This window comes from Anomaloglossus baeobatrachus, chromosome 3 (genome assembly GCF_048569485.1).
Source record: "Anomaloglossus baeobatrachus isolate aAnoBae1 chromosome 3, aAnoBae1.hap1, whole genome shotgun sequence".
In the NCBI taxonomy this organism is placed as follows: domain Eukaryota; kingdom Metazoa; phylum Chordata; class Amphibia; order Anura; family Aromobatidae; genus Anomaloglossus; species Anomaloglossus baeobatrachus.
The window spans coordinates 679,472,664-679,497,780 of record NC_134355.1 but is presented as its reverse complement, the minus strand read 5'-3'; the positions used below and the strand labels follow the sequence as shown (position 1 = coordinate 679,497,780).

At 47.8% G+C, this 25,117-nt stretch overlaps 2 protein-coding genes across 3 annotated transcripts in view; one reads left to right on the top strand and one right to left on the bottom strand.

Moving 5' to 3' along the window:
• LOC142297052 (uncharacterized) overlaps positions 1-25,117 on the bottom strand; it is a 93,986-nt gene that overhangs the window by 54,346 nt on the left and 14,523 nt on the right. The window lies entirely within an intron of this gene.
• LOC142297053 (uncharacterized) lies at positions 1,902-23,596 on the top strand. Of its 2 annotated transcripts, XR_012751729.1 has the most exons (3): positions 1,902-1,998; positions 15,191-15,271; positions 22,260-23,596. XR_012751729.1 is itself a non-coding variant. In XM_075341286.1 (2 exons), the coding sequence occupies exons 1-2, from the start codon at positions 1,920-1,922 to the stop codon at positions 16,177-16,179; spliced, it is 1,068 nt and encodes a 355-aa protein (XP_075197401.1). In that variant the 5' UTR covers positions 1,902-1,919; the 3' UTR covers positions 16,180-16,263. The 2 variants fall into 2 exon arrangements, 1 of the variants encoding a protein (XP_075197401.1); XM_075341286.1 differs by lacking the exon at positions 22,260-23,596 and having other exon boundaries at positions 15,191-16,263.

Here is a 25,117-nt window from a genome sequence, read left to right as displayed (position 1 = left end):
GTGGGGCGGTCTGATCTGCAGGTGGCCGCCCTCCCCAGGCCTGTGCTGCCCTGCTAGCCCTCCCCCAACATTTCTGCAGTGGCTGGTACTTGTGGTACCATGGCACCGCTGCCACCGCTTTTGCCACCGCTTCTGCGCCTGCTCCACGTGAGTATTCCACTCCCGTTATGGCCCCTGCGCGCTCCCGTTATGGCCCCTGCCCGTGCCCCCCGCGGTCTGCACCCCCACGCCCCGATCTGCCCCCCGACATCCCGATCTGCTCCCCCTACGATCTGCCTGCCTCCTCGGTTATCTCTATTCTGCTTCCTTCCTACCTTCCTTCTTTCCTTGCTTCTCCGGTATCCCCCTCTGCTCTCCCGCGCCCCCCTCTGCTCTCCCCCTCCCCTTGACGTCCACTTACCTGCCTTCACCGGGTCGTCCGATTTCTTCACTGGCCCGATCACATCTGCCTCCATCTCTGGGTCCTTCTTCCTGGGTCTTCTGCTGATCTGTCCAACGTCCTGCCTGCGGCTCCTGTACAGCTGTCTATCTCGCTTGCCTTCTGTTCCTCCTGCTACTCCTCTGGGTACTGAGTATAACTTTTTTTTTTTCCCCCTGTATCCTGTCCATTTTTACACCTCATCCGTCCGTGCGTCCCGCCGAGCACTGATCACGGATGCAGATAACGGATCTGCATCCGTGGTCAATTTTTGACGTGACTTTTTTTTTTTTCCGTATCCCCAACGCGTTTTGTATCGCATCTATCCGTGCGTCCTGCCAATTGCTGATCAGGGATGCAGATAACGGATCGGCATCCCTGTTCAATTTTTGGCGTAACTGTTTTCCGTATCCGCGACGCTTTTTGTATCGCATCCATCCATGCGTCTCGCCAAGCGCTGATCAGGGATGCACATAACGGATCGGCATCCCTTCTCAATTTTTGGCGTGACTTTTTCTTTTTTTCCGTATCACCGACGCTTTTTGTATCTCATCCGAATGTGCGTCCTGCAGCGGCCGATCAGTGCACCGCGTCTGTGCGTTTGAAAAGTCAAATGGCGTTCCTTCTCTTCTGAGCCCCACCATACGCCCAAACAATTACTTTCCACCACATATGAGGTATCTGCGTACTCAGGAAAAATTGCACAATACGTTTTACGGTGCAGTTTTTCCTGATACCGTTGTAAAAAAAAAAAAAAAAGCTACCTGGTTGATGCAAAAAGTTTGTGGTAAAAAAAAAAAATAATTTTCACGGTTCAACGTTATCAACTTCTGTGGAGCCCCTGGGGGTGCAAGGGGCTCACCAAACATCTAGATAATTTCCTTGAGGGGATGGGGTCACTTGTGAGGGAGCTCCACTGTTTAGGCACCATAGGGGGTCTCCAAACATGACATGGCGTCCGCTAATGATTCCAACCAATTTTGCTGTCAAATGGTGCCCTTCTCTTCTGAGCCCTGCCATGCGCCCAAACAATTACTTTCCACCACATATGAGGTATCGTCGTACTCAGGAGAAATTGCACAATACGTTTTATGGTACATTTTTTCCTGATACCCTTGTGAAACAAAAAGCTACCTGGTTCAAGTAACAGTTTTGTGGTGAAAAATTTTTTTTTGACTAAACATTGTTGACTAAAACAATTCTAAAATGATGGAAAAATAAGCATTAGGGCGTCCAAATTGTGAAGACCAAACAATGAAGGAAATACCAATGTCATAATGTACCACACTAAGTGGATCCTGCCACGTCTGCTTCTATCCCTGCTGAACTGACTCTGGGGCAGCACGGGCGATATAGGAGGCGTAGAGGCCATGCATGGATTGGTCTCAGGTGCCATACGGCTCTGGTAGAAGCGTCCATCTAGAACCTTCCACATGACTTTTCCTTCTGTCCCTGACTTTTACATTATTTATTTTACAGCTTTGTAATTCAGGGAAAAGATATGCAGAACGCTGCAGACACAATGGAAAAAGGAGAAATGGATGTGCGGGGTGATGAACGGAGTAGAGACCTTTCCACAGGTAACCCTCCTCAGTGAAGAGTCACCATTAAATAACAAAGAGAACAGTCACATTCCCAGCTGCAAGGAGAAAATAAAGTTACATTTTCCCTGCTGCCGCTCGTATACAGTCACCAATGCAGTGCAAGAGGGCTGATTACTGTGCGCCCACTATTTAGTAAGTGGTGACTGTTACCGCCTCTCCCACTGTGCTGGTGACTGGATGTGAGCAGCTGCTGGGAGAATGTAACTGCATTTTCTCCTTGCAGTTACTGTGTCACAATCTCTCCACTATAATAAAGATAATAAGCTGCACACTAACCACTATAAAAGTATAAACATGAATAATGGTAAAGCACTACTACTATAGGGATACTATGAACAATGAAAAATACCTTTAGCTATCTGGAAAAAATTAAATACATGAAAAATGGTATTGCAAAACTGCTATGAATATTTGGAAGTAGTAGAGATGTTTAGCAAATGTATTGATCAATGCAAGTGAGCCCGAAAACCAGCGACTAGGTAATCTCTAATTTTTCGGCAACCTAATCTGGTAGTAGGGCAGGGTTCTCAGTTAGAAGAAACTGCATGCTAATCAGAAAAAAGACTGACTGGAACACCTATATGTGCATTATAGTATTATAGTCCTGTATTTTTGAGCTAGCACCTAATTCACACATATAGGTGTTCTAGTCAGTCTTTTTTCTAATTAGCATTCAGTTTCTGCTGACTGAGAACCCCGCCCTATTACCAGACTCTATTCATGATCCTATATAGCCAGGAGCCTGTCTGCCCATACTTGCAGATTTTAATAGCACATAGAGAGGCATTGAAGTTAAGTTGCTGAAAAATTAGAGATTACCTTGAGGTTGGTTTTTGGGCTCACTTTCATTGATCAATACATTTGCTAAACATCTCTCCTACTTTCAAATATTCATAGCAGTTTTGCAATACCATTTTTTCATGTATTTCATTGTTTCCAGATAGGAATACATTTAGCTTTCTCGCCTTTTCATTGGGGGACACAGACAGTGGGTATTATGATGTTTCCAGGGAGGCGTGACACTAGATTTGCAAAAGTGTTAGCTCCTCCCCCCACAGCATATACCCTAGCTAGGCAGGAAACTAGCTGTTTTTTCTAGTGTCAGCATGGAGGCTGACATGTCTGGTCTGAGCTCTACCGGGTGCCTTAGGCCAGCTTATTTGTTTTATTTTGTTTTTGCTTAGTCATTCTATTTTTGATTATGGGGCAATACCGGGGTGCCTTGCCACCCTCGTTCCCCCCCCTGACGGGCAGAGTAAACCTGGCGTGCACAAGCCATCAGTCTTCCCTCGTGCCCAAGTGGTCGGGTCTGCGTACCCCTCCAGGCTCCCTGGAAGCACCTCACACCAACGTAGCTCCAGAGGGCTAAGCAGAGCCGAGGACCTGCTTCAGCCTTGAGCCGAAGATGCGTCCCTGAGATCCCCGCATCCATGACCGACGCGTCTTCAGACGGAACCAGGAGCAGGTAGGGAGACGACGAGTCATCTGTCGCCTGCATCCAAACCGCCGCCTGGAAAGGCACCGGTGGGCTGATGCAGGCCGTGATCCCAGGGAGCATCATTAATTTAGCCCCCTGCTTCGGCCTGCATTCTAGCAACGCCCCCTCACTGCTCTGGAAGCCGCTCCCTCACTCAGGAGCAGCTCCTTTCCGATTGGCCGTCACGCTTAGTCCCAGCCCTGAGACCAATCAGCCTCCGGGGGCTGTCTCTCTCCATGCTGCCAGGAACACTGGACGCCATTTTCCACGTGGGGAGCAGACTCACGTGAGATCGCCTCCTTGGCTCTGCACTTCTGCAGCACTATATACCGCTCTGCTCAGCGGTATATCGCTGTCTCTCTAGCGGTGGGTGCCTGCTGGCTAGCGGTGTATATCTGCTATTAGTGGTATATACTGGCTCTGCCTGCAGGTATATGCCGGCTGTTTGACAGTATGTGCCATTTTGCTACGGTATATACCGGCTGTGCATAGCAGTCACTTTATAATACTGCTAGTGGCTCCTCACTCATATAACTCTACCCCTATAGGGCTGTAGGACTCTATTGCTGACATGCGTAACCGCAAGGGTGATAAACCTTCCCAGGCGTCCTCTACGGACCTGTACTATGCTTGTACCACCTGTGGACGCTCGTTTTCTAATGGCCGAAGCTATCCACTATGCTGGGGCTGCAATGCCCCTTCTACCGTGTCACAACAGACCCCGTTGCTGGACCAGGATGGTGTGCAGTCTCTGGATTCTGCTCTGGCCACCGGCCAGGCAGCACCCCCGTCTGATGATGTAATGCCTTCATGGGCTCTTCTAATGTCTAAAAGGTTAGATGACCTTGCCTCTCAGATATCCCAGCCGTCCTCAGGCTCCCACAGCCTTCCCCCGGCCCAGCTCCCTTAGAGGAGCCCGCCTGCTTAGTCTGGTCCCTCTTCCCCAGAACGTAAAAAGGCTGTTTCCAAAAGGCGCCATTGTGACCTCTACGCCTCATCCGACTCGGACGATAGTCAGTCTGACCGAGGTTCCGTGACCTTTAGTAGTCACGATTCTCAAGACTCTGACTCTGATTCAGATGTCCTTTCTGAGTCTAGGCATATAGAAGACACACTAATTTCAGCTGTCAATCACTTTGTCGATCAGCCTCCTGACCCGACTTCTCAGTCGGCAATCAAGCGGGCCAAGAAGCCTCCTAAATCCTTTGCTCAGGATCTGGTTTTTCGGCAAATTATATCTAAACGGTGGGATCACCCTGATAGAAGGCTTAATAAAAAACCCTTCTCTTCATTCGCTTACCCCTTTCCCTCTGAAATGGTTAAGCCTGGGTCAGTACCCCCTGTTGTGGATCCGCCAGTATCCAGACTGGCTAAACACACGGTCATGACAACGCGTCTCTCAAGGACTTGTCCGACTGCGCAGTTGATGCTGCGGTCAAATCTAATTTCCAGGCTTCGGGCTCCTCTCTTCGCCCCCTGTTTGCCTTAACATGGGTCGCGAGAGCTATGGGGGTGTGGAGCAAGAACCTACGCAGGATGCTTCGTTCTTGTAATATTCCCCCGGCGGCTTTTGAGATCCTTGATTTGTTCTCTCTAGCCTCTATTTTCTTCATGGCTCCCTAGATGCAGCTAGTTTGTCAGCCCTATCGGCGGCCAATGCTGTCTTTGCCCGCAGAGTCCTTTGGCTAAAAATATGGAATGCGGACAGTGCCTCAAAGTAAACCATCAGCCCAAGGATCGTCCCAACGCTCAGATCGAGGATCCGGTCCCTCAAGGGGCTCTTCTTGGCGTTCCCACTCCAAGCAACCTAAATCCAAAGGACCTCGCTCTGTACAGGCCCCCACAGCATGATGCCAGGTATCCCTCAGATCCGACTCCTGTTGGAGGGCGGCTTCTGCTTTTTCGGGATATCTGGCTAGACCACACTCAAGATGCTTGGGTTCGAGAAATCGTCACCTCAGATTACAAGATCAATTTCCATTCCCTGCCGGCCAACAGGTTTCTGCGTTCTCGTCTTCCAAAGTCCAAAACGCAAAGCCAGGCCTTATTTCAGGCCATAGCACAGAAAGCAAATATTATCATTCCAGTGCCCCTGGAACAGCGCGGCAAAGGTTTCTATTCAAACCTTTTTGTCGTTCCCAAAAAAGATGGCTCTGTCCGCCCTATCTTGGACCTCAAACGGCTGAACAAATTCGTACAGATTCGAACCTTCAGAATGGAATCATTGAGCAGTGCTAGCCGCCATGGAACCTGGAGAATTCCTAGCTTCCATAGACGTTGAAGATGATTATTTACACATTCCTATACAGTCAGGGCCAGAAATATTTGGACAGTGACACAAGTTTTGTTATTTTAGCTGTTTACAAAAACATGTTCAGAAATACAATTATATATAATATGGGCTGAAAGTTCACACTCCCAGCTGCAATTTGAGAGTTTTCACATCCAAATCGGAGAAAGGGTTTAGGAATCATAGCTCTGTAATGCATAGCCGCCTCTTTTTCAAGGGACCAAAAGTAATTGGACAAGGGGCTGCAATTAACTCTGAAGGCGTCTCCCTCGTTAACCTGTAATCAATGAAGTAGTTAAAAGTTCTGAGGTTGATTACAGGTGTGTGGTTTTGCATTTGGAAGCTGTTGCTGTGACCATACAACATGCGGTCTAAGGAACTCTCAATTGAGGTGAAGCAGAACATCCTGAGGCTGAAAAAAAAGAAAAAATCCCATCAGAGAGATAGCAGACATGCTTGGAGTAGCAAAATCAACAGTCGGGTACATTCTGAGAAAAAAGGAATTGACTGGTGAGCTTGGGAACTCAAAAAGGCCTGGGCGTCCACGGATGACAACAGTGGTGGATGATCGCCGCATACTTTCTTTGGTGAAGAAGAACCCGTTCACAACATCAACTGAAGTCCAGAACACTCTCAGTGAAGTAGGTGTATCTGTCTCTAAGTCAACAGTAAAGAGAAGACTCCATGAAAGTAAATACAAAGGGTTCACATCTAGATGCAAACCATTCATCAATTCCAAAAATAGACAGGCCAGACTTAAATTTGCTGAAAAACACCTCATGAAGCCAGCTCAGTTCTGGAAAAGTATTCTATGGACAGATGAGACAAAGATCAACCTGTACCAGAATGATGGGAAGAAAAAGGTTTGGAGAAGAAAGGGAACGGCACATGATCCAAGGCACACCACATCCTCTGTAAAACATGGTGGAGGCAACGTGATGGCATGGGCATGCATGGCTTTCAATGGCACTGGGTCACTTGTGTTTATTGATGACATAACAGCAGACAAGAGTAGCCGGATGAATTCTGAAGTGTACCGGGATATACTTTCAGCCCAGATTCAGCCAAATGCCGCAAAGTTGATCGGACGGCGCTTCATAGTACAGATGGACAATGACCCCAAGCATACAGCCAAAGCTACCCAGGAGTTCATGAGTGCAAAAAAGTGGAACATTCTGCAATGGCCAAGTCAATCACCAGATCTTAACCCAATTGAGCATGCATTTCACTTGCTCAAATCCAGACTTAAGACGGAAAGACCCACAAACAAGCAAGACCTGAAGGCTGCGGCTGTAAAGGCCTGGCAAAGCATTAAGAAGGAGGAAACTCAGCGTTTGGTGATGTCCATGGGTTCCAGACTTAAGGCAGTGATTGCCTCCAAAGGATTCGCAACAAAATATTGAAAATAAAAATATTTTGTTTGGGTTTGGTTTATTTGTCCAATTACTTTTGACCTCCTAAAATGTGGAGTGTTTGTAAAGAAATGTGTACAATTCCTACAATTTCTATCAGATATTTTTGTTCAAACCTTCAAATTAAACGTTACAATCTGCACTTGAATTCTGTTGTAGAGGTTTCATTTCAAATCCAATGTGGTGGCATGCAGAGCCCAACTCGCGAAAATTGTGTCACTGTCCAAATATTTCTGGACCTAACTGTATGTGTCTCTCATCAACGGTTCCTTCGCTTTGCCGTAGGACACCGTCATTTCCAATTCAGAGCCCTGCCCTTTGGGCTGGCCACTGCGCCTCGGGTCTTCACAAAGGTCATGGCGGCCGTCATGTCCATTTTACACCCCAGAGGCATCCTGGTTGTTCCCTATTTGGACGACCTTCTTGTCAAAGGGAGCTCTCTTCAAGTTTGCTCAAAAAGCGTGCAGATTTGCCTAGACACGCTGTCAAGGCTAGGATGGCTTATCAACTTCAACAAGTCATCCCTCATTCCTCATCAGCGCATCACCTTTTTAGGTATGCTGATACACGGTTCATGGCCCGGGTTTTTCTTCCAGAGGACAAGAGGTCTTCCCTGATCCGGGCCGCCCAATCCCTTCCACTCTTGCTGTCACACATCCCTTCGGAATGGAATGAGAGTGTTAGGCAAGATGGTGGTGGTCATAGAAGCCGTGTCCTTTGCCCAATTCCATCTGTGCCCTCTACAACTGGATCTTCTATCCACCTGGGACAAGAATCCAGCTTCCCTAGACCGGTCAGTCCACCTATCTTGGTCTGCGCTCAGCTTCCTCGTCTGGTGGACTCAAGCCTCATCCCTATCTCAAGGGAAGTCCTTCCGCCCGGTCCACTGGCAAGTAGTCACGACGGATGCCAGCCTGATAGGCTGGGGGGCGGTATTTCTCCACCACACTATTCACGGACGCTGGTCTCCTTCCGAGCGCTCCCTGCACATCAATGTTATGGAGATCAGAGCCATATTTTTGGCCCTTCAGAATTTTCAACCCTTACTATTGGGCCTCCCTGTTCGGATCCAGTCAGACAATGCCACGGCCGTGGCTTACATCAACCGTCAGGGAGGAACTCGCAGCAGGGCAGCAATGAAAGAAGTATCCAGGATTCTTATTTGGGCAGAGATGCACATTCCCATTATTTCAGCTGTCCATATTCCGGGGGTAGACAACTGGGCCGCAGACTTTCTCAGCAGGCAAGGTCTAGCGGCAGGGGAATAGTCCCTCCACGACGAAGTGTTCCATCAGATCACTCTTTTCGTTGGGGACTCCCAGATGTGGACCTCATGGCTTCTCTGATGAACGCCAAAATACATCTAGTCTTTCCGTGGTTGCAGTTTCGCCTACCCTACATCTTCCCTCTGTTTCCTCTCATTCCGAGAGTAATCAAGAAAATCAAAGCGGAGGGAATCCCGGTGATCCTCGTAGGCCCGGACTGGCCCAGGAGAGTCTGGTACCCAGAGCTTCTCGAACTGCTCGGCGACACTCCCTGGCGTCTTCCCGACTGCCCGGATCTTCTGTCGCAAGGTCCAATATTCCACCAGAATACAGCACAGCTGCATTTGACGGCGTGGCACTTGAATCCTTGATTCTAGCAAAATCAGGTCTTTCTTCTAAGGTAGTTCATACCATGCTTAATGCTCGGAAGCCCTCCTCCACCAGTATCTACCACAGGACCTGGAAGACCTATCTTTCCTGGTGTGACCATCATAATCGGTCGCCCCTTACCTTTTCAATCCCTAATGTTCTTGCCTTTCTGAAAGACGGTCTGGACTCTGGTCTAGCTCTCAGTACCCTTAAAGGACAAGTTTCTGACTTGTCAGTATTTTTCCAGAAGCGGCTGGCTTCTCGCCCTCAGGTCCGTACCTTTCTTCAAGGGGTGGCGCATTTGGTCCCTCCTTATCGCCATCCCTTAGATCCCTGGGATCTGAATCTGGTTCTCAGCTTCCTCCCTTCGAATCTCTGAGAGAAATCTCTCTTCAACGACTGTCCTGGAAGGTTGCCTTTTTAGTCGCCATTACCTCTATCAGGCGAGTGTCCGTACTGGCGGCCCTTTCCTGTCACTCACCTTACCTGATTTTCCATCATAAGGTGGTCCTTCGGCCTTCCCCCGCTTTTCTCCCGAAGGTCGTATCTTCTTTCCACTTAAACGAGGACATTGTGTTGCCGTCATTCTGCCCGGTCCCGGTCCACTCTTTTGAAAAAGCCCTTCACACTCTAGATCTCGTCAGGGCTCTGCGGATCTACATCTCCAGAACAACGCCGTTGCGCAAGTCCGATGCCCTCTTCGTCCTCACAAGGACACAAAAAGGGCAATCCGGCTTCTAAATCCACGATTTCTCAATGGATTAGGACTGCCATCTGTGAGGCTTACAAAACACGAGGTGGTGTTCCTCCTCAATCTGTGCGGGCCCACTCTACGCGAGCAGTGGGTGCTTCCTGGGCTATCCGCCATCAGGCTTCGGCAGCCCAACTTTGCAAGGCCGCTACCTGGTCCAGTGTGCACACATTTACAAAATGCTACAGAGTGCATACGCATGCCTCCGCGGGGGCTGCTCTTGGAAGTCAAGTCCTTCAGGCGGCAGTGGCCCATTTATAAGTAAGAAAGCCGCGGAGACACCATCACGTGTTTCTCAACGCTGGCAGGAAACTAGCCAGGTCTTTCACCGGGAAGGAACAACCACGGGAAGGGCAGTCTCCAGTCAAGGAGACCACCTATACCAAACATGGTATCCATCCACAGACAGCCGTTTCGGGGTATTTGCCCCTCATCAGTGTGGAGTAGGAATCTGGCTAGTGGGGGCAATGCCTAGTAAAAGACTACTTAAGCAAGCATTGTTGACCTTAGGGAGATCAACATATCCACTGCGGAGACACCATCACGTGTTTCTCAACGCAGTGATTCTAGAGCATTGCCCCCTGGGAAGTATGCAAATAAGAAAGCCGCGGAGACACCATCACGTGTTTCTCAACGCTGGCAGGAAACTAGCCAGGTCTTTCACCGGGAAGGAACAACCACGGGAAGGGCAGTCTCCAGTCAAGGAGACCACCTATACCAAACATGGTATCCATCCACAGACAGCCGTTTCGGGGTATTTGCCCCTAATCAGTGTGGAGTAGGACCTGGCTAGTTTCCTGCCAGCGGGCAATGCTCTAGAATCACTGCGTTGAGAAACACGTGATGGTGTCTCCGCAGTGGATATGTTGATCTCCCTAAGGTCAACAATGCTTGCTTAAGTAGTCTTTTACTAGGCATTGCCCCCACTAGCCAGATTCCTACTCCACACTGATGAGGGGCAAATACTCCGAAACGGCTGTCTGTGGATGGATACCATGTTTGGTATAGGTGGTCTCCTTGACTGGAGACTGCCCTTCCCGTGGTTGTTCCTTCCCGGTGAAAGACCTGGCTAGTTTCCTGCCAGCGTTGAGAAACACGTGATGGTGTCTCCGCGGCTTTCTTATTTGCATACTTCCCAGGGGGCAATGCTCTAGAATCACTGCGTTGAGAAACACGTGATGGTGTCTCCGCAGTGGATATGTTGATCTCCCTAAGGTCAACAATGCTTGCTTAAGTAGTCTTTTACTAGGCATTGCCCCCACTAGCCAGATTCCTACTCCACACTGATGAGGGGCAAATACCCCGAAACGGCTGTCTGTGGATGGATACCATGTTTGGTATAGGTGGTCTCCTTGACTGGAGACTGCCCTTCCCGTGGTTGTTCCTTCCCGGTGAAAGACCTGGCTAGTTTCCTGCCAGCGTTGAGAAACACGTGATGGTGTCTCCGCGGCTTTCTTATTTGCATACTTCCCAGGGGGCAATGCTCTAGAATCACTGCGTTGAGAAACACGTGATGGTGTCTCCGCAGTGGATATGTTGATCTCCCTAAGGTCAACAATGCTTGCTTAAGTAGCCCATTTATAAGTGGCCGCTGCTCGGTTTTTGACAGTGTTCTGATATGTGTTCACTGCAGTTGCAGTCGTTAGTCAGCTTAGTCTGATGTTATACACTGTTAATAGTTCAGTTCCCACCCAGGGACTTCTTTGGGACGTCCCACTGTCTGTGTCCCCCAATGAAAAGGCGAGAAAGGAAATGACATTTTTGTGTACTCACCGTAAAATGTCTTCCTTGGAGCCTTTCATTGGGGGACACAGCTCCCACCCTTGTGGTTTTGGTTGTCCTCCTACTGCTTTTACACCAAACTGAGCTAGTTTCCTGCCTAGCTAGGGTATATGCTGTGGGGGGAGGAGCTAACACTTTTGCAAATCTAGTGTCACGCCTCCCTGGAGACATCATAATACCCACTGTCTGTGTCCCCCAATGAAAGGCTCCAAGGAACACATTTTACGGTGAGTACACAAAAATGTCATTTTTTTCATTCTTCATAGTATCCCTATAGTAGTAATGCTTTACCATTTTCATGTTTACATTTTTATAGTGGTTAGTGTGCAGCTTATTATCTTTATTATAGTCCTGTATTTCTGAGCTAGCACCTAATTCACACATATAGGTGTTCCAGTCAGTCTTTGTTCTGATGAACAATCTCTCCGCTGTCTTCGACACAGTGAGTGACAATTATGCCTCAGTATAGAATCAGGGCCATGCCAAGTTGTTAGTTTATTGAGCGACAGCTCAGCTGTCCAATCTGAAATTGGGAGGTGCTTGCTATCTTCGGGGCTCCCTGTTCTGAGTGATTGATCAGTTACTACTCAGCTGAGAAGTTAGTCCCAAAACCAGGGTATCACGGAGGTGTTGGGGTAACTGGAGCAGGGACCCCAGAAACTGGTTCTCAGACTAGGGACCTTGTGCTCTCTCTTATCCCAGAGGTAGGGTTGATGGTATCCAGGTCTGGACCGCCAGCAAAACCCTAACTCCTTTCCATACCCTGATCTAACACCCCCTCTCCCCCCTCATCGAGAGTGGAGATGCAAACCCCACAAATACCACAGACAGGGAAAAAACAAAACTCATACACACTGCACACAAAGGAGAGACAATACATGTATGGGAGGGAATAAAGTATAACGAAGGAAGTAAATGAACAACGGGGGAACTTCCAGACCACTCAAACAGTAAACTACTGGTCACCAAGAATAGGATCGCCACAAAGACCAGAATCACAGGAACATAAGCTGAAGGTATCATCTGCAGTAATAAACAGACTCACAAACCTTAAATACGGAGAAGACCGATGAATATAAATTAGCCCCCTGAGTCTCACACACCACACAGGAATTAACTCCTGCAGGACTGAAAAGCAGTGGAAAAGACTCAGCTGAGGCTGAGCAACTAAAGGCCCCGTCACACTAAGCAACATCGCTAGCAACATCACTGCTAACGAATAACTTTTGTGACGTAGCAGCGATTTTGCTAGTGATGTCGCTGTGTGTGACATCCAGCAACAACCTGGCCCCTGCTGTGAGGTCGTTGGTTGTTGCTGAATGTCCTGGGCCATTTTTTAGTTGTTGCTGTCCCGCTGTGAAGCACAGATCGCTGTGTGTGACAGCGAGAGAGCAACAACTAAATGTGCAGGCAGCAGGAGCCGGCTTCTGCGGAGGCTGGTAACCACAGTAAACATCGGGTAACCAAGAAGCCCTGTCCTTGGTTACCCGATATTTACCTTTGTTACCAGCCTCCGCCGCTCTCACTGTCAGTGCCGGCTCCTGCTCTGTGCACATGTAGCTGCAGGACACATCGGGTTAATTAACCCGATGTGTGCTGTAGCTAGGAGAGCAGGGAGCCAGCGCTAAGCATTGTGCGCTGCTCCCTGCTCTGTGCACATTTAGCTGCAGGACACATCGGGTTAATTAACCTGATGTGTGCTGTAACTAGGAGAGCAGGGAGCCAGCGCTCAGTGTGCGCTGCTCCCTGTTCTCTGCACGTGTAGCTCCGTGCGCTGGTAACCAAGGTAAATATCGGGTTGGTTACCCGATATTTACCTTAGTTACCAAGCGCAGCATCTTCCACGCGGCGCTGGGGGCTGGTCACTGGTTGCTGGTGAGCTCACCAGCAACTCGTGTAGCGACGCTCCAGCGATCCCTGCCAGGTCAGGTTGCTGGTGGGATCGCTGGAGCGTCGCAGTGTGACATCTCACCAGCAACCTCCTAGCAACTTACCAGCGATCCCTATCGTTGTTGGGATCGCTGTTAAGTTGCTTAGTGTGACTGGACCTTTAGATCAGGTTGCCTGTGAACAGAGTCCGCCACGGCGGCATCCCGCGAATGTGGGCCTGAACACAGAAATTGCATAACAGAATTATATGGTACAATTTCTCATGTTACCTTTTGGGAAGATGAAAATTTGTGGTTAAAACAACACTTTTGTAGGAAAAATGTAAATCTTTATTGTTTCCTTCCACATTGCTTTAATTCCTGTGACGCATCTAAAGTGTACTTTGACATTGATGAAGGAAATAAGTGATCTGGCTTAGGTGGTCAGACAATTCTTTGGACCTGCTGTATCATATTCTATTTTGTACTTGAATTTTGCTTTTAAAAGACTTTTTCATTAACGTTGGAGTTCTATTCAAAGCCACATGGAAGCTGGATCACTTATTTTATTTATCTGTGCCTAACAAAGAGCCGAAGCGGGATCCCTTGCTTCCTAATGCCGACATTTGGAGTGGTCTCTGGGGTGAGCTGTACTTAATTCTAGTACTTTGGCATTGCATTACAGCTGTGGGAATATTACAAAAAAGGGATAAATACACAGCTAATGTTTAAAGATGAGTAAAGACATAGGCATTGCATTACTGCTTTAGAGATATTTTCATAGAGATTCTTAGCTTATGTATTGGCCAATCCATGTGAGCCCAAGGTGATCACATTATATTGGGAACCTAACCTTAAATGCCTCCATCTGTGATTAAAAATCTGCATGTCTGGACAGATAGGTTCCTGGCTAAATAAGATGGTGCAGACACCATGGCTATAGGGCAAAGTGCTTGGTCAGGTGCTTGTTAAGGTTATCGGGCTCACATGGATTGGCCAATACATAAGCTAAGAATCTGACTTTGTAAATATCTCTAAGGCCTCCGTCACACATCCGTGTCTTCGGTACATGTGAGGTCCGTTTTCACACGTTCCCGGAGAGACTGACACACGTAGACCCATTATAATCAATGGGTTTGCGCACTCGGGAGTGTTTTAACATGAACCATGTGTCCATGTGGAGCATACGTGTGTCCATGTGCTCCACACATTGACATATCCATTTTACTCCAGCAGCACAGGTGTCACACAGACCGCCGGATGTGCTCCGCATGACATCAGTGTGACACGTACTGGAGAAAAACACGTTTCTGTAAAATAAAATTAAGTTCTACACTCACCTTCTCCAGCACTGATGTCCTCTGCTGCTGCTGTCACGTGCTTCCGACCCCTGCTCATTATATATTCATTGCACCGAGGACCGGAAGCAACAGTGCGGGAGACAGCAGCACTAGGGACAGGTGAGCGTAAAATTCCTGTATCACAGACAACACACAGAGAGCATTCGTGTGCCGAAACCACGACACATGGAGGGTCATACGCACCTTTTACACGTCCGTGCAAGACGTACATGGGTTTGACGGATGTGTGAAAGAGGCCTAAAGCAGTAATGCAATAAATGAGTAATACGACATAGGTATTGCTATGTCGTATTACTCATTTTTCTCTATGTATGAATCCCTTTTTTCTAATATTTCTCCAGCAGTAATGCCGGTATCCTTATATTATTGAGTGCCACTGGATATGCTTTTGTAGATATGTTTTATTGAATGTCGTTTTGAGCACTTCGAAGGGTGCAGTTTTTAAAATGTTATTTTGGGTATCTTCTGTCACATAGGCCTTATAAAGTAGAACTTTGCTACACATTTTGGAATTTGTATGGATTTATGTGTCTTATCTGTATGTTTGAGGTTATATTTTTAAAAGCTTATAACATCAATTTTATTTATGACAGATGATGGTACCAGGAGTTCAACACAGAATGCTAAGGGAAGTGAAAGTCACAAAGGAGAGAAGCCATATTCTTGTGCAGAATGTGAGAAATGTTTTGCTCAGAAATCGCATCTCATTACACATGAGAGAATTCACACAGGAGTGAAGCCATATTCATGTTCAGAATGTGAGAAATGTTTTGCTGACAAATCACATCTCATTACACATGAGAGAATTCACACAGGCGTGAAGCCATATTCATGTTCAGAATGTGGGAAATGTTTTGCTCAGAAATCAGTTCTTGTTAATCATGCGAGAATTCACACAGGAGTGAAGCCATATTCATGTTTCGAATGTGAGAAATGTTTTGCTCGGAAATCACATCTCATTATACATGCGAGAATTCACACAGGAGGGAAGCCATATTCATGTTCAGAATGTGAGAAATGTTTTGCTGACAAATCACATCTTATTATACATGAGAGCACTCACACAGGAGTGAAGCCATATTCATGTTCAGAATGTGAGAAATGTTTTGCTGACAAATCACATCTTATTATACATGAGAGAATTCACACAGGGAACCCATATTCATGTTCACAATGTGAGAAATGTTTTGCTCGGAAATCACATCTCATTACACATGAGAGAATTCACACAGGAGAGAAGCCATATTCATGTTCAGAATGTGAGAAATGTTTTGTTCGGAAATCACATCTCATTATTCATGAGAGAATTCACACAGGCGGGAAGCCATATTCATGTTCAGAATGTGGGAAATGTTTTGCTGACAAATCAAATCTCATTACACATGAGAGAATTCACACAGGAGGGAAGCCATATTCATGTTCAGAATGTGGGAAATGTTTTGCTCGGAAATCGGGTCTTGTTAAACATTTAAGAATTCACACAGGAGAGAAGCCGTATTCATGTTCAGAATGTAGGGAATGTTTTGCTCAGAAATCACATCTCATTACACATGAGAGAATTCACACAGGAGTGAAGCCATAGTCATGAATAGAATGTCTGTTTTAGTAAATATTAAAAACTTTCAATATTTGTTAATAAAGACTTCATTGTATTTCATGGGTCATTACGGTTGTGTACTTTTTATGATGGATCATTTACAAACTATTCAGTTTTTTACACTTTTCTTTTTCTCTCTTGTGATTGGGAGAAAACTTTTCTGGGTTTTTTTTTTTTTTAAATTATATATAGCCAAGTTGTACCTTTTTATTCGTCCATTTGTGTATTGCTTGAATGAGCGCAAAATCCATTTTGTTAAATCTTCACTTCATTTAGTCTTTGTAGAGTTTGTACTGTGTCTCCCCTGGTGTAAAGCTGGTGTCACACATAACGACGACGACAACGACGTCGCTGCTACGTCACCATTTTCTGTGACGTTGCAGCGACGTCCCGTCGCTGTCGCTGTGTGTGACATCCAGCAACGACCTGGCCCCTGCTGTGAGGTCGCCGGTCGTTGCTGAATGTCCAGCTTCATTTTTTGGTCGTCACTCTCCCGCTGTGACACACACATCGCTGTGTGTGACAGCGAGAGAGCGACGAAATGAAGCGATCAGGAGCCGGCGTCTGGCAGCTGCGGAAAGCTGTAACCAGCGTAAACATCGGGTAACCAAGGGAAGACCTTTCCCTGGTTACCCGATGTTTACGCTGGTTACCAGCCTCCGCTCTTGCTGCCAGTGCCGGCTCCTGCACTGTGACATGTGGCTGCAGTACGCATCGGGTAATTAACCCGATGTGTGCTGCAGGAGAGCAAGGAGCCAGCGCTAAGCGCGGCTCCCTGCTCTCTGAACTGTGACATGTAGCTGCAGCACACATCGGGTTAATTAACCCGATGTGTGCTGCAGGAGAGCAAGGAGCCAGTGCTAAGCGCGGCTCCCTGCTCTCTGAACTGTGACATGTAGCTGCAGCACACATCGGGTTAATTAACCCGATGTGTGCTGCAGGAGAGCAAGGAGCCAGCGCTAAGCGCGGCTCCCTGCTCTCTGAACTGTGACATGTAGCTGCAGCACACATCGGGTTAATTAACCCGATGTGTGCTGCAGGAGAGCAAGGAGCCAGCGCTAAGCGCGGCTCCCTGCTCTCTGAACATGTAGCACAGCGACCTTATGATCGCTGCTTCTGCTGTGTTTGACAGCTAAGCAGCGATCATAACAGCGACTTACAAGGTCGCTGTTATGTCACCGAAAATGGTGACGTAACAGCGACGTCGTTGTCGCTGTCGTTTAGTGTGACACCAGCTTTATGCAGCAGAGACCTCTGTATAATTTAGATAAGGACTTGTATAGTTAGTTTCTTTGTTAAAAGTGAAGTTTAGGAATGTGAAACTAAGTTTATATAGTCCTATGTAAATGAGTGACGATATAATACTTTTTTTTTTTTTGGAGACAGAGAGGGCTACTTCTGATACTTTATTGTCTCAAAGTGGCGGTGTCTTTACAAACATATGTGGATCTCTATAATTTAATTAGGAACACACACACAGACACAGACACAGGCCCGGACTGGCAATAGGGCAATTCTGGCAAATGCCAGATGGGCTGGTGCCTGTAGTGGGCCGGGCAGCATTATTTGCCATGCGCACAGTAGCTGCAGCAGGACCAGGAGGCAGCGCGCTGTGCTGTGCCGCCCCTGTTGTGTGATGGTGTGTCCGGTATGCACACACTGTGGTGGAGCAAGCGCTGGCGGTGCCGATGCTGGTGACCACAGCTCCCTCCTTCCTATTCAAATGTATTTGCAGCTCTCTACATTTGAACAGTGTGTAGTGCCATGACTGGGCCCCGCCCCCAATGTGCAGCAGCGTGATGAGATCAGCACCTTGCTGACGTCATCATAGTGCTGCGGGAGACACAGACACATCAGGCAGTGGTAAGTGCTCCATGGAGGAGCTGAAGATGACAGGTTTAATTAATGGGGATGAGTTGGGGAGAAGCTGAGGGCACATAATGGGGGAACATTTGTGAAGGAACACAGCTTTGCGACAAGCAGAGGGGGAGTACTGTATTCCAAGGGAGGGAGGAGGGTGTGTGTGGTGATATTGGGTGTATTGTATTTGTGTGTGTGGTGATATGGGGTGTATTGTATTTGTGTGTGTGTGTGTGTGTGGTGATAGGGGGTGCTATGCGTGTGTGTTGATGGCGGTACATTGTATTTGTGTGTGTGGTCATGGGGGTGCATTGTATTGTGTGTGTGGTGATAGGGGGTGCTATGCGTGTGTTGATGGGTGTGCATTGTATTGTGTGTGGGGTGATGGGGGGTACATGATATTTGTGTGTGGTGATGGGGGGTGCATATTTTGTGTGTGTGGTGATGGGGGGTACATTGCATTGTGTGTGTGTGTGTGTGGGGTGATGGGGGCTGCTTTGTGTGTGTGGGGGGAGGGGGTGATGAGGGGTGCTTTGTAGTGTGTGTGTGTGTGTGTGTGTGTGTGTGTGGCAAGAGGGGTGATGGGGGTGTATTGTGTGTTTGTGGAGGGGGTGATGGGGGTGCATTGTATAGTGTGTGGGGAGGGTGTAACTGGGGGGTGCATTATATTGTGTGTGGGTGGGTGTGTGTGGGGAGAGGGTGTATTGTATTGTGCATCTGTGTGGGGCTTACAAAGGAGCAGTTGGGGAATATTTTGGAGAGGGGCAATATGGGGGGACATTATGGAAAGAGGCAGTGTGGGGGTATAATAAGGAGAGAGGCAGTGTGGGAGGTATTTTGGATAAGGGCAGTGTGGGGGGATACTTTGTGAAGGAAGCACAGCGATTATTTATTCAGGGGCAGATATTTATGGGACAGTATAATGATACTTTTATTTTTAGAGGTGCTGTGTAGGGAAGTGCTGCTGGAGAATAAAGAGGGATGTCTTCAGAAACAAGCGGTGGGCACGAAACCTCATCATGGCGTCTGTTTTCGTGGAGACAAAACGGACGGGAACAAATTATCACTAGTGACAACAGCAGCTTCCCTGATCCCCTATCTGTAGAATAGGTCATCAGTATTGGGTCAGGGGGATGTGATTGTGTATCCCTGCCCATCAGCTGTGACCGCAGCATTATGTGGAGCGCAGCGTCCTCTTCATTATCTGCGAGACCCAGCTCTGTATATACAGCACAGACCACCAGTGATGAGAATGCACGTGTGTGTGATAGAGCCTACAATGTATAGACTCTTGGTGGTCGGACTGTATATATATATATATATATATGTATGTGTGTATGTATATATATATATATGTATGTATATGTACATACATACAGTACAGACCAAATGTTTAGACACACCTTCTCATTCAAAGAATTTCCTTCAATTTCATGACTCTGAAAATTGTAGATTCACATTGAAGGCATCAAAACTATGAATTAGCACATGTGGAATGAAATACTTCACAAAAAAGTGTGAAACAACTGAAAATGTCTTATATTCTAGGTTCTTCAAAAGTAGCCACCTTTTGCTTTGATTACTGCTTTGCACACTCTTGGCATTCTCACTCATCACTAGTTACAAGTACTGAGCACCCGAGCATGGTAGTGCCCGCTCATCACTAGTTACCAGTACTGAGCACCCGAGCATGGTAGTGCCCGCTCATCACTAGTTACCAGTACTGAGCACCCGAGCATGGTAGTGCCCGCTCATCACTAGTTACGAGTACCGAGCATGGTAGTGTCCGACAAAGTATTGAGCAACCGAGCATGGTAGTGCCCGCTCATCACTAGTTACGAGTACCGAGCACCCGAGCATGGTAGTGCCCGCTCATCACTAGTTACGAGTACCGAGCACCCGAGCATGGTAGTGCCCGCTCATCACTAGTTACGAGTACCGAGCACCCGAGCATGGTAGTGCCCGCTCATCACTAGTTACGAGTACCGAGCACCCGAGCATGGTAGTGCCCGCTCATCACTAGTTACGAGTACTGAGCATGGTAGTGCCCGCTCATCACTAGTTACAAGTACTGAGCATGGTAGAGCCCACTCATCACTAGTTACGAGTACTGAGCACCCGAGCATGGTAGTGCCCGCTCATCACTAGTTACCAGTACTGAGCACCCAAGCATGGTAGTGCTCCCTCATCACTAGTTACCAGTACTGAGCACCCGAGCATGGTAGTGCCCGCTCATCACTAGTTACGAGTACCGAGCACCCGAGCATGGTAGTGCCCGCTCATCACTAGTTACGAGTACTGAGCACCCGAGCATGGTAGTGCTCCCTCATCACTAGTTACCAGTACTGAGCACCCGAGCATGGTAGTGCCCGCTCATCACTAGTTACGAGTACCGAGCACCCGAGCATGGTAGTGCCCGCTCATCACTAGTTACGAGTACTGAGCATGGTAGTGCCCGCTCATCACTAGTTACAAGTACTGAGCATGGTAGAGCCCACTCATCACTAGTTACGAGTACTGAGCACCCGAGCATGGTAGTGCCCGCTCATCACTAGTTACCAGTACTGAGCACCCAAGCATGGTAGTGCTCCCTCATCACTAGTTACCAGTACTGAGCACCCGAGCATGGTAGTGCCCGCTCATCACTAGTTACGAGTACCGAGCACCCGAGCATGGTAGTGCCCGCTCATCACTAGTTACGAGTACCGAGCACCCGAGCATGGTAGTGCCCGCTCATCACTAGTTACGAGTACTGAGCATGGTAGTGCCCGCTCATCACTAGTTACAAGTACTGAGCATGGTAGAGCCCACTCATCACTAGTTACGAGTACTGAGCACCCGAGCATGGTAGTGCCCGCTCATCAGTAGTTACCAGTACTGAGCACCCGAGCATGGTAGTGCCCGCTCATCACTAGTTACCAGTACTGAGCACCCGAGCATGGTAGTGCCCGCTCATCAGTAGTTACCAGTACTGAGCACCCGAGCATGGTAGTGCCCGCTCATCACTAGTTACCAGTACTGAGCACCCGAGCATGGTAGTGCCCGCTCATCACTAGTTACAAGTACCGAGCATGGTAGTGTCCGACAAGTACTGAGCACCCGAGCATGGTAGTGCCCGCTCATCACTAGTTACGAGTACTGAGCACCCGAGCATGGTAGTGCTCGCTCATCACTAGTTACGAGTACCGAGCACCCGAGCATGGTAGTGCCCGCTCATCACTAGTTACCAGTACCGAGCATGGTAGTGCTCCCTCATCACTAGTTACCAGTACTGAGCACCCGAGCATGGTAGTGCCCGCTCATCACTAGTTACGAGTACTGAGCACCCGAGCATGGTAGTGCTCCCTCATCACTAGTTACCAGTACCGAGCACCCGAGCATGGTAGTGCCCCCTCATCACTAGTTACCAGTACTGAGCACCCGAGCATGGTAGTGCCCGCTCATCACTAGTTACGAGTACCGAGCATGGTAGTGCCCGCTCATTACTAGTTACGAGTACTGAGCACCCGAGCATGGTAGTGCCCGCTCATCACTAGTTACGAGTACTGAGCACCCGAGCATGGTAGTGTCCGCTCATCACTAGTTACCAGTACTGAGCACCCGAGCATGGTAGTGCCCGCTCATCACTAGTTACGAGTACCGAGCACCCGAGCATGGTAGTGCCCGCTCATCACTAGTTACGAGTACTGAGCACCCGAGCATGGTAGTGCCCGCTCATCACCAGTTACGAGTACTGAGCACCCGAGCATGGTAGTGTCCGCTCATCACTAGTTACCAGTACTGAGCACCCGAGCATGGTAGTGTCCGCTCATCACTAGTTACGAGTACTGAGCACCTGAGCATGGTAGTGCCCGCTCATCACTAGTTACCAGTACCGAGCACCCGAGCATGGTAGTGCCCGCTCATCACTAGTTACAAGTACCGAGCACCTGAGCATGGTAGTGCCCGCTCATCACTAGTTACAAGTACCGAGCACCTGAGCATTGTAGTGCCCGTTCATCACTAGTTAAAAATATCTAAAGACCAACTTTTTTTATTTTTATTATATCCCAATATGTAAACCATGGAATTGAAAGAAAGAGGGTGTACTTAGTTTTCTTATGAAAATATACAGTATATAAATTCCTCCATATCTCCATTAAAAGTCACTGCTAGGTGGCGCTATAGCGTAATATCTTCTTTATTAATAAATGTTCCTCTTGTAGGGAAGAAGTAAATAAAGCCTATCGGATGCTCGCTGTGCTCCTCCACCCGGACAAATGCGTGGCTCCAAGAAGTGAAGACGCCTTTAAGGCAGTGGTGAATGCCCGGACAGCATTATTAAAGAACATAAAATAGAGATCGTCCTATCCCCTGACTCACCCAAGCACTAAAAGATTGTATCAGGGGCAATGTGACGCCCCCTTGTGGACAGTACACCGCTATATTTATGATACAGTATCGGCTGCATGCAGACACAGTGTGGACGCTTCCATGGTGACAGCTATGCACAGGCGGAGCCTGGATCGCTCCTCGGGGGCGGTTCTAGTCGTATAAGCACAATCAGGTTTCGTCGCTCCGGTTTTACCTTCGTTATTTCCCTTTTGTTTTAGTCGTCGTGGAGGAAGGTGCAGAGTCAGGAGCGTAATCGGTGCAGATCGGATGAAGTTTATTGTGCTCATCCCCTATAGGGCAGCATAATATCTAGAATGGACACCTATAGATTTTGGATTGTATATTGCACTGGAGTATTCAGGGGCTTCTATAAGATCCTGAGAAATGCATGGAAAAATATACACCGTGTGTAGAATATGGAGCGCCACTAGGTGTGGATGGACAGGAGCACCCAAAAAGAAAATGTTGCTGTTTCACTTATTATATTTAAAGGGGTTGTCCCATAAACAATAGATATCCACAGGATAGATGATAAATTCACCATCTCTGGGGGGTCTGACTGCTCGTATATTTAGGATGAGGCTCCCAAAGTGCCCTGTGTGAATGGAGCTGTACTGAGCATGTGCGACCACATATGTGTTTCCTGCCTTTGGGAGCGGTGGTCGTACATACTCAGTGGCCTCTATAATGTATGGGGGCCTCCCGACTCTCCCCCTATTGAGGGAGCGATAAGGATCAGACAATTGAATTGCAATATACCTAATCCTTTTGTTCTTGGGGGAGATAAGTGGATGAAGAAGAAACGCATGCTCAATTGAACTGAGCATGCACGTGTGAGGAGGGCGGGAGGGAAAGCTGTTGGCTTCACGAGTGTTCAGCCGTCATTGTGGGATCAATAATAAGCAAAACAGTATATTTAAAGGGGATAAAAGCACGGACCCCAGAGGCTTCGTTTTCGGGCTTCAGTTTGCCCCCCAGTAGGTTATATTCACAGGGGTAGACCAATATACATGATTGTCTCTACCCTCACCTGTCTACGGTTTATAGGTGGCAGTGAGGCTCCGCTTCTTTTCTTTAATGGAGTTGAACTGTAATACCATTCATAACCTACGGGCAAGGGTGGCGCTGTTGGTATCATTTACAACCCACTATGAGACAAAGGCAGGTTTATGCATATTACTTCCTCTAGGGGGCACTAAATTGCTGACAAGGTTTATAGATTGCATTTCCTGCTTCTGTAACATTGAAGTTCTAGTATAGGAAACAGTCAGCATGACTGTCAGCAGACTCGCCCCTAATATCTCATCTCCCTGTGTCCGCCTGCTCAGTGTCTGTATAGCGCTCACTCTGGTGATGTTATATTATGTGAAATGTTATCCTAGCTGTCCCCGCATTATTGGAGCTCATGTAAAGGGGTTGTCCACTACTTGGATGCCCTCTTTTGTTTTAATAACATCCCCCCCAATTGCAAAATAAAAACATCCAGAGATGCCAGACCTCCTTTTATATCACAAATCACCAGAGCAAACACTGTACAGACACTGAGCAAGGGAGAGGCTGTCAGATCTCAGCTCTGAAGCCTGAAGAATTGTGAATTCAGCTCTGGAGTATAACCCTGGATTACACAAGTATTTGGAGTGGGAGGGATCCCTATTCTGGGAACATTATCAGGACACCCCCCACTTCACATCAGACTTCCTCGTTGTGCCAATCACAGATGTGGCCCCTGGGGACGTTTATTGAGTGTTTTGTTATATACAACCCCTGACAATAATTCTGGCCTCTCCTGGCTCTGAGGATGTCCATTCAATTGTTTACTTTTGTTTAAAAAAAGCCGATCACAGACGGCACAAAACTAAAGTAATTTCAAATGGAAACTTTCTGGCTTTAAGAAACACTAAAAAAATCCTGAAAACATAATGTGCAGCCAGTAACTGTTACTATTCAAGACCAAACAGGGGGAAAAGTTATGGAATCACTCAATTATGAGGAACAAATTATGGAATCATGAAAAACAAACAAACAAAAGAACCCTCCAATACATCACTAGTATGTTGTCGCACCACCTCTGGCTTTTATAACAGCTTGCAGTCTCTGAGGAATGGACTTAATGAGTGACAAACAGTATCTTCATCAATCTGGCTCCAACTTTCTCTGATTGCTGTTGCCAGATCAGCTTTGCAGGTTGGAGCCTTGTCATGGAACATTTTTTTCAACTTCCACCAAAGAATTTCCATTGGATTAAGATCCGGACTATTTGCAGGGGTTCACGCTGGGCAGGGGGCAGTGTTGCACATTTGGGGGGCTCGCGGGGAGAGATGCTGCATGTTGGGGGGCTCGCAGGGAGAGAGGCTGCATGTTGGTTGGGGCTCGCAGGGGGAGAGGCTGCAGGTTTGGGGGGCCGCAGGGGAAGAGGCTGCACGTTGGGGGGGCTTGCACTAGGTAGAAGGTGATGCTTCACTTTGGCGGGGCTTGCTGAGCGGGGGGCTGTGTTGCACCTTGGGGCTCGCGCTGGCCAGGGGGCCGTGTTGCACATTGTGGGGGCGCTCGCACAGGGAACTCTGTGTGTTATTAATCTTCTCCCTTTGTTTTTCAAATATAGCTTGTGACTACTGGCATCTGGGTGTAATTGCCTCCCGTCGTCCCACCTCCGAGACCGAGAGAACAATGTGGTCTAATCCACATCACA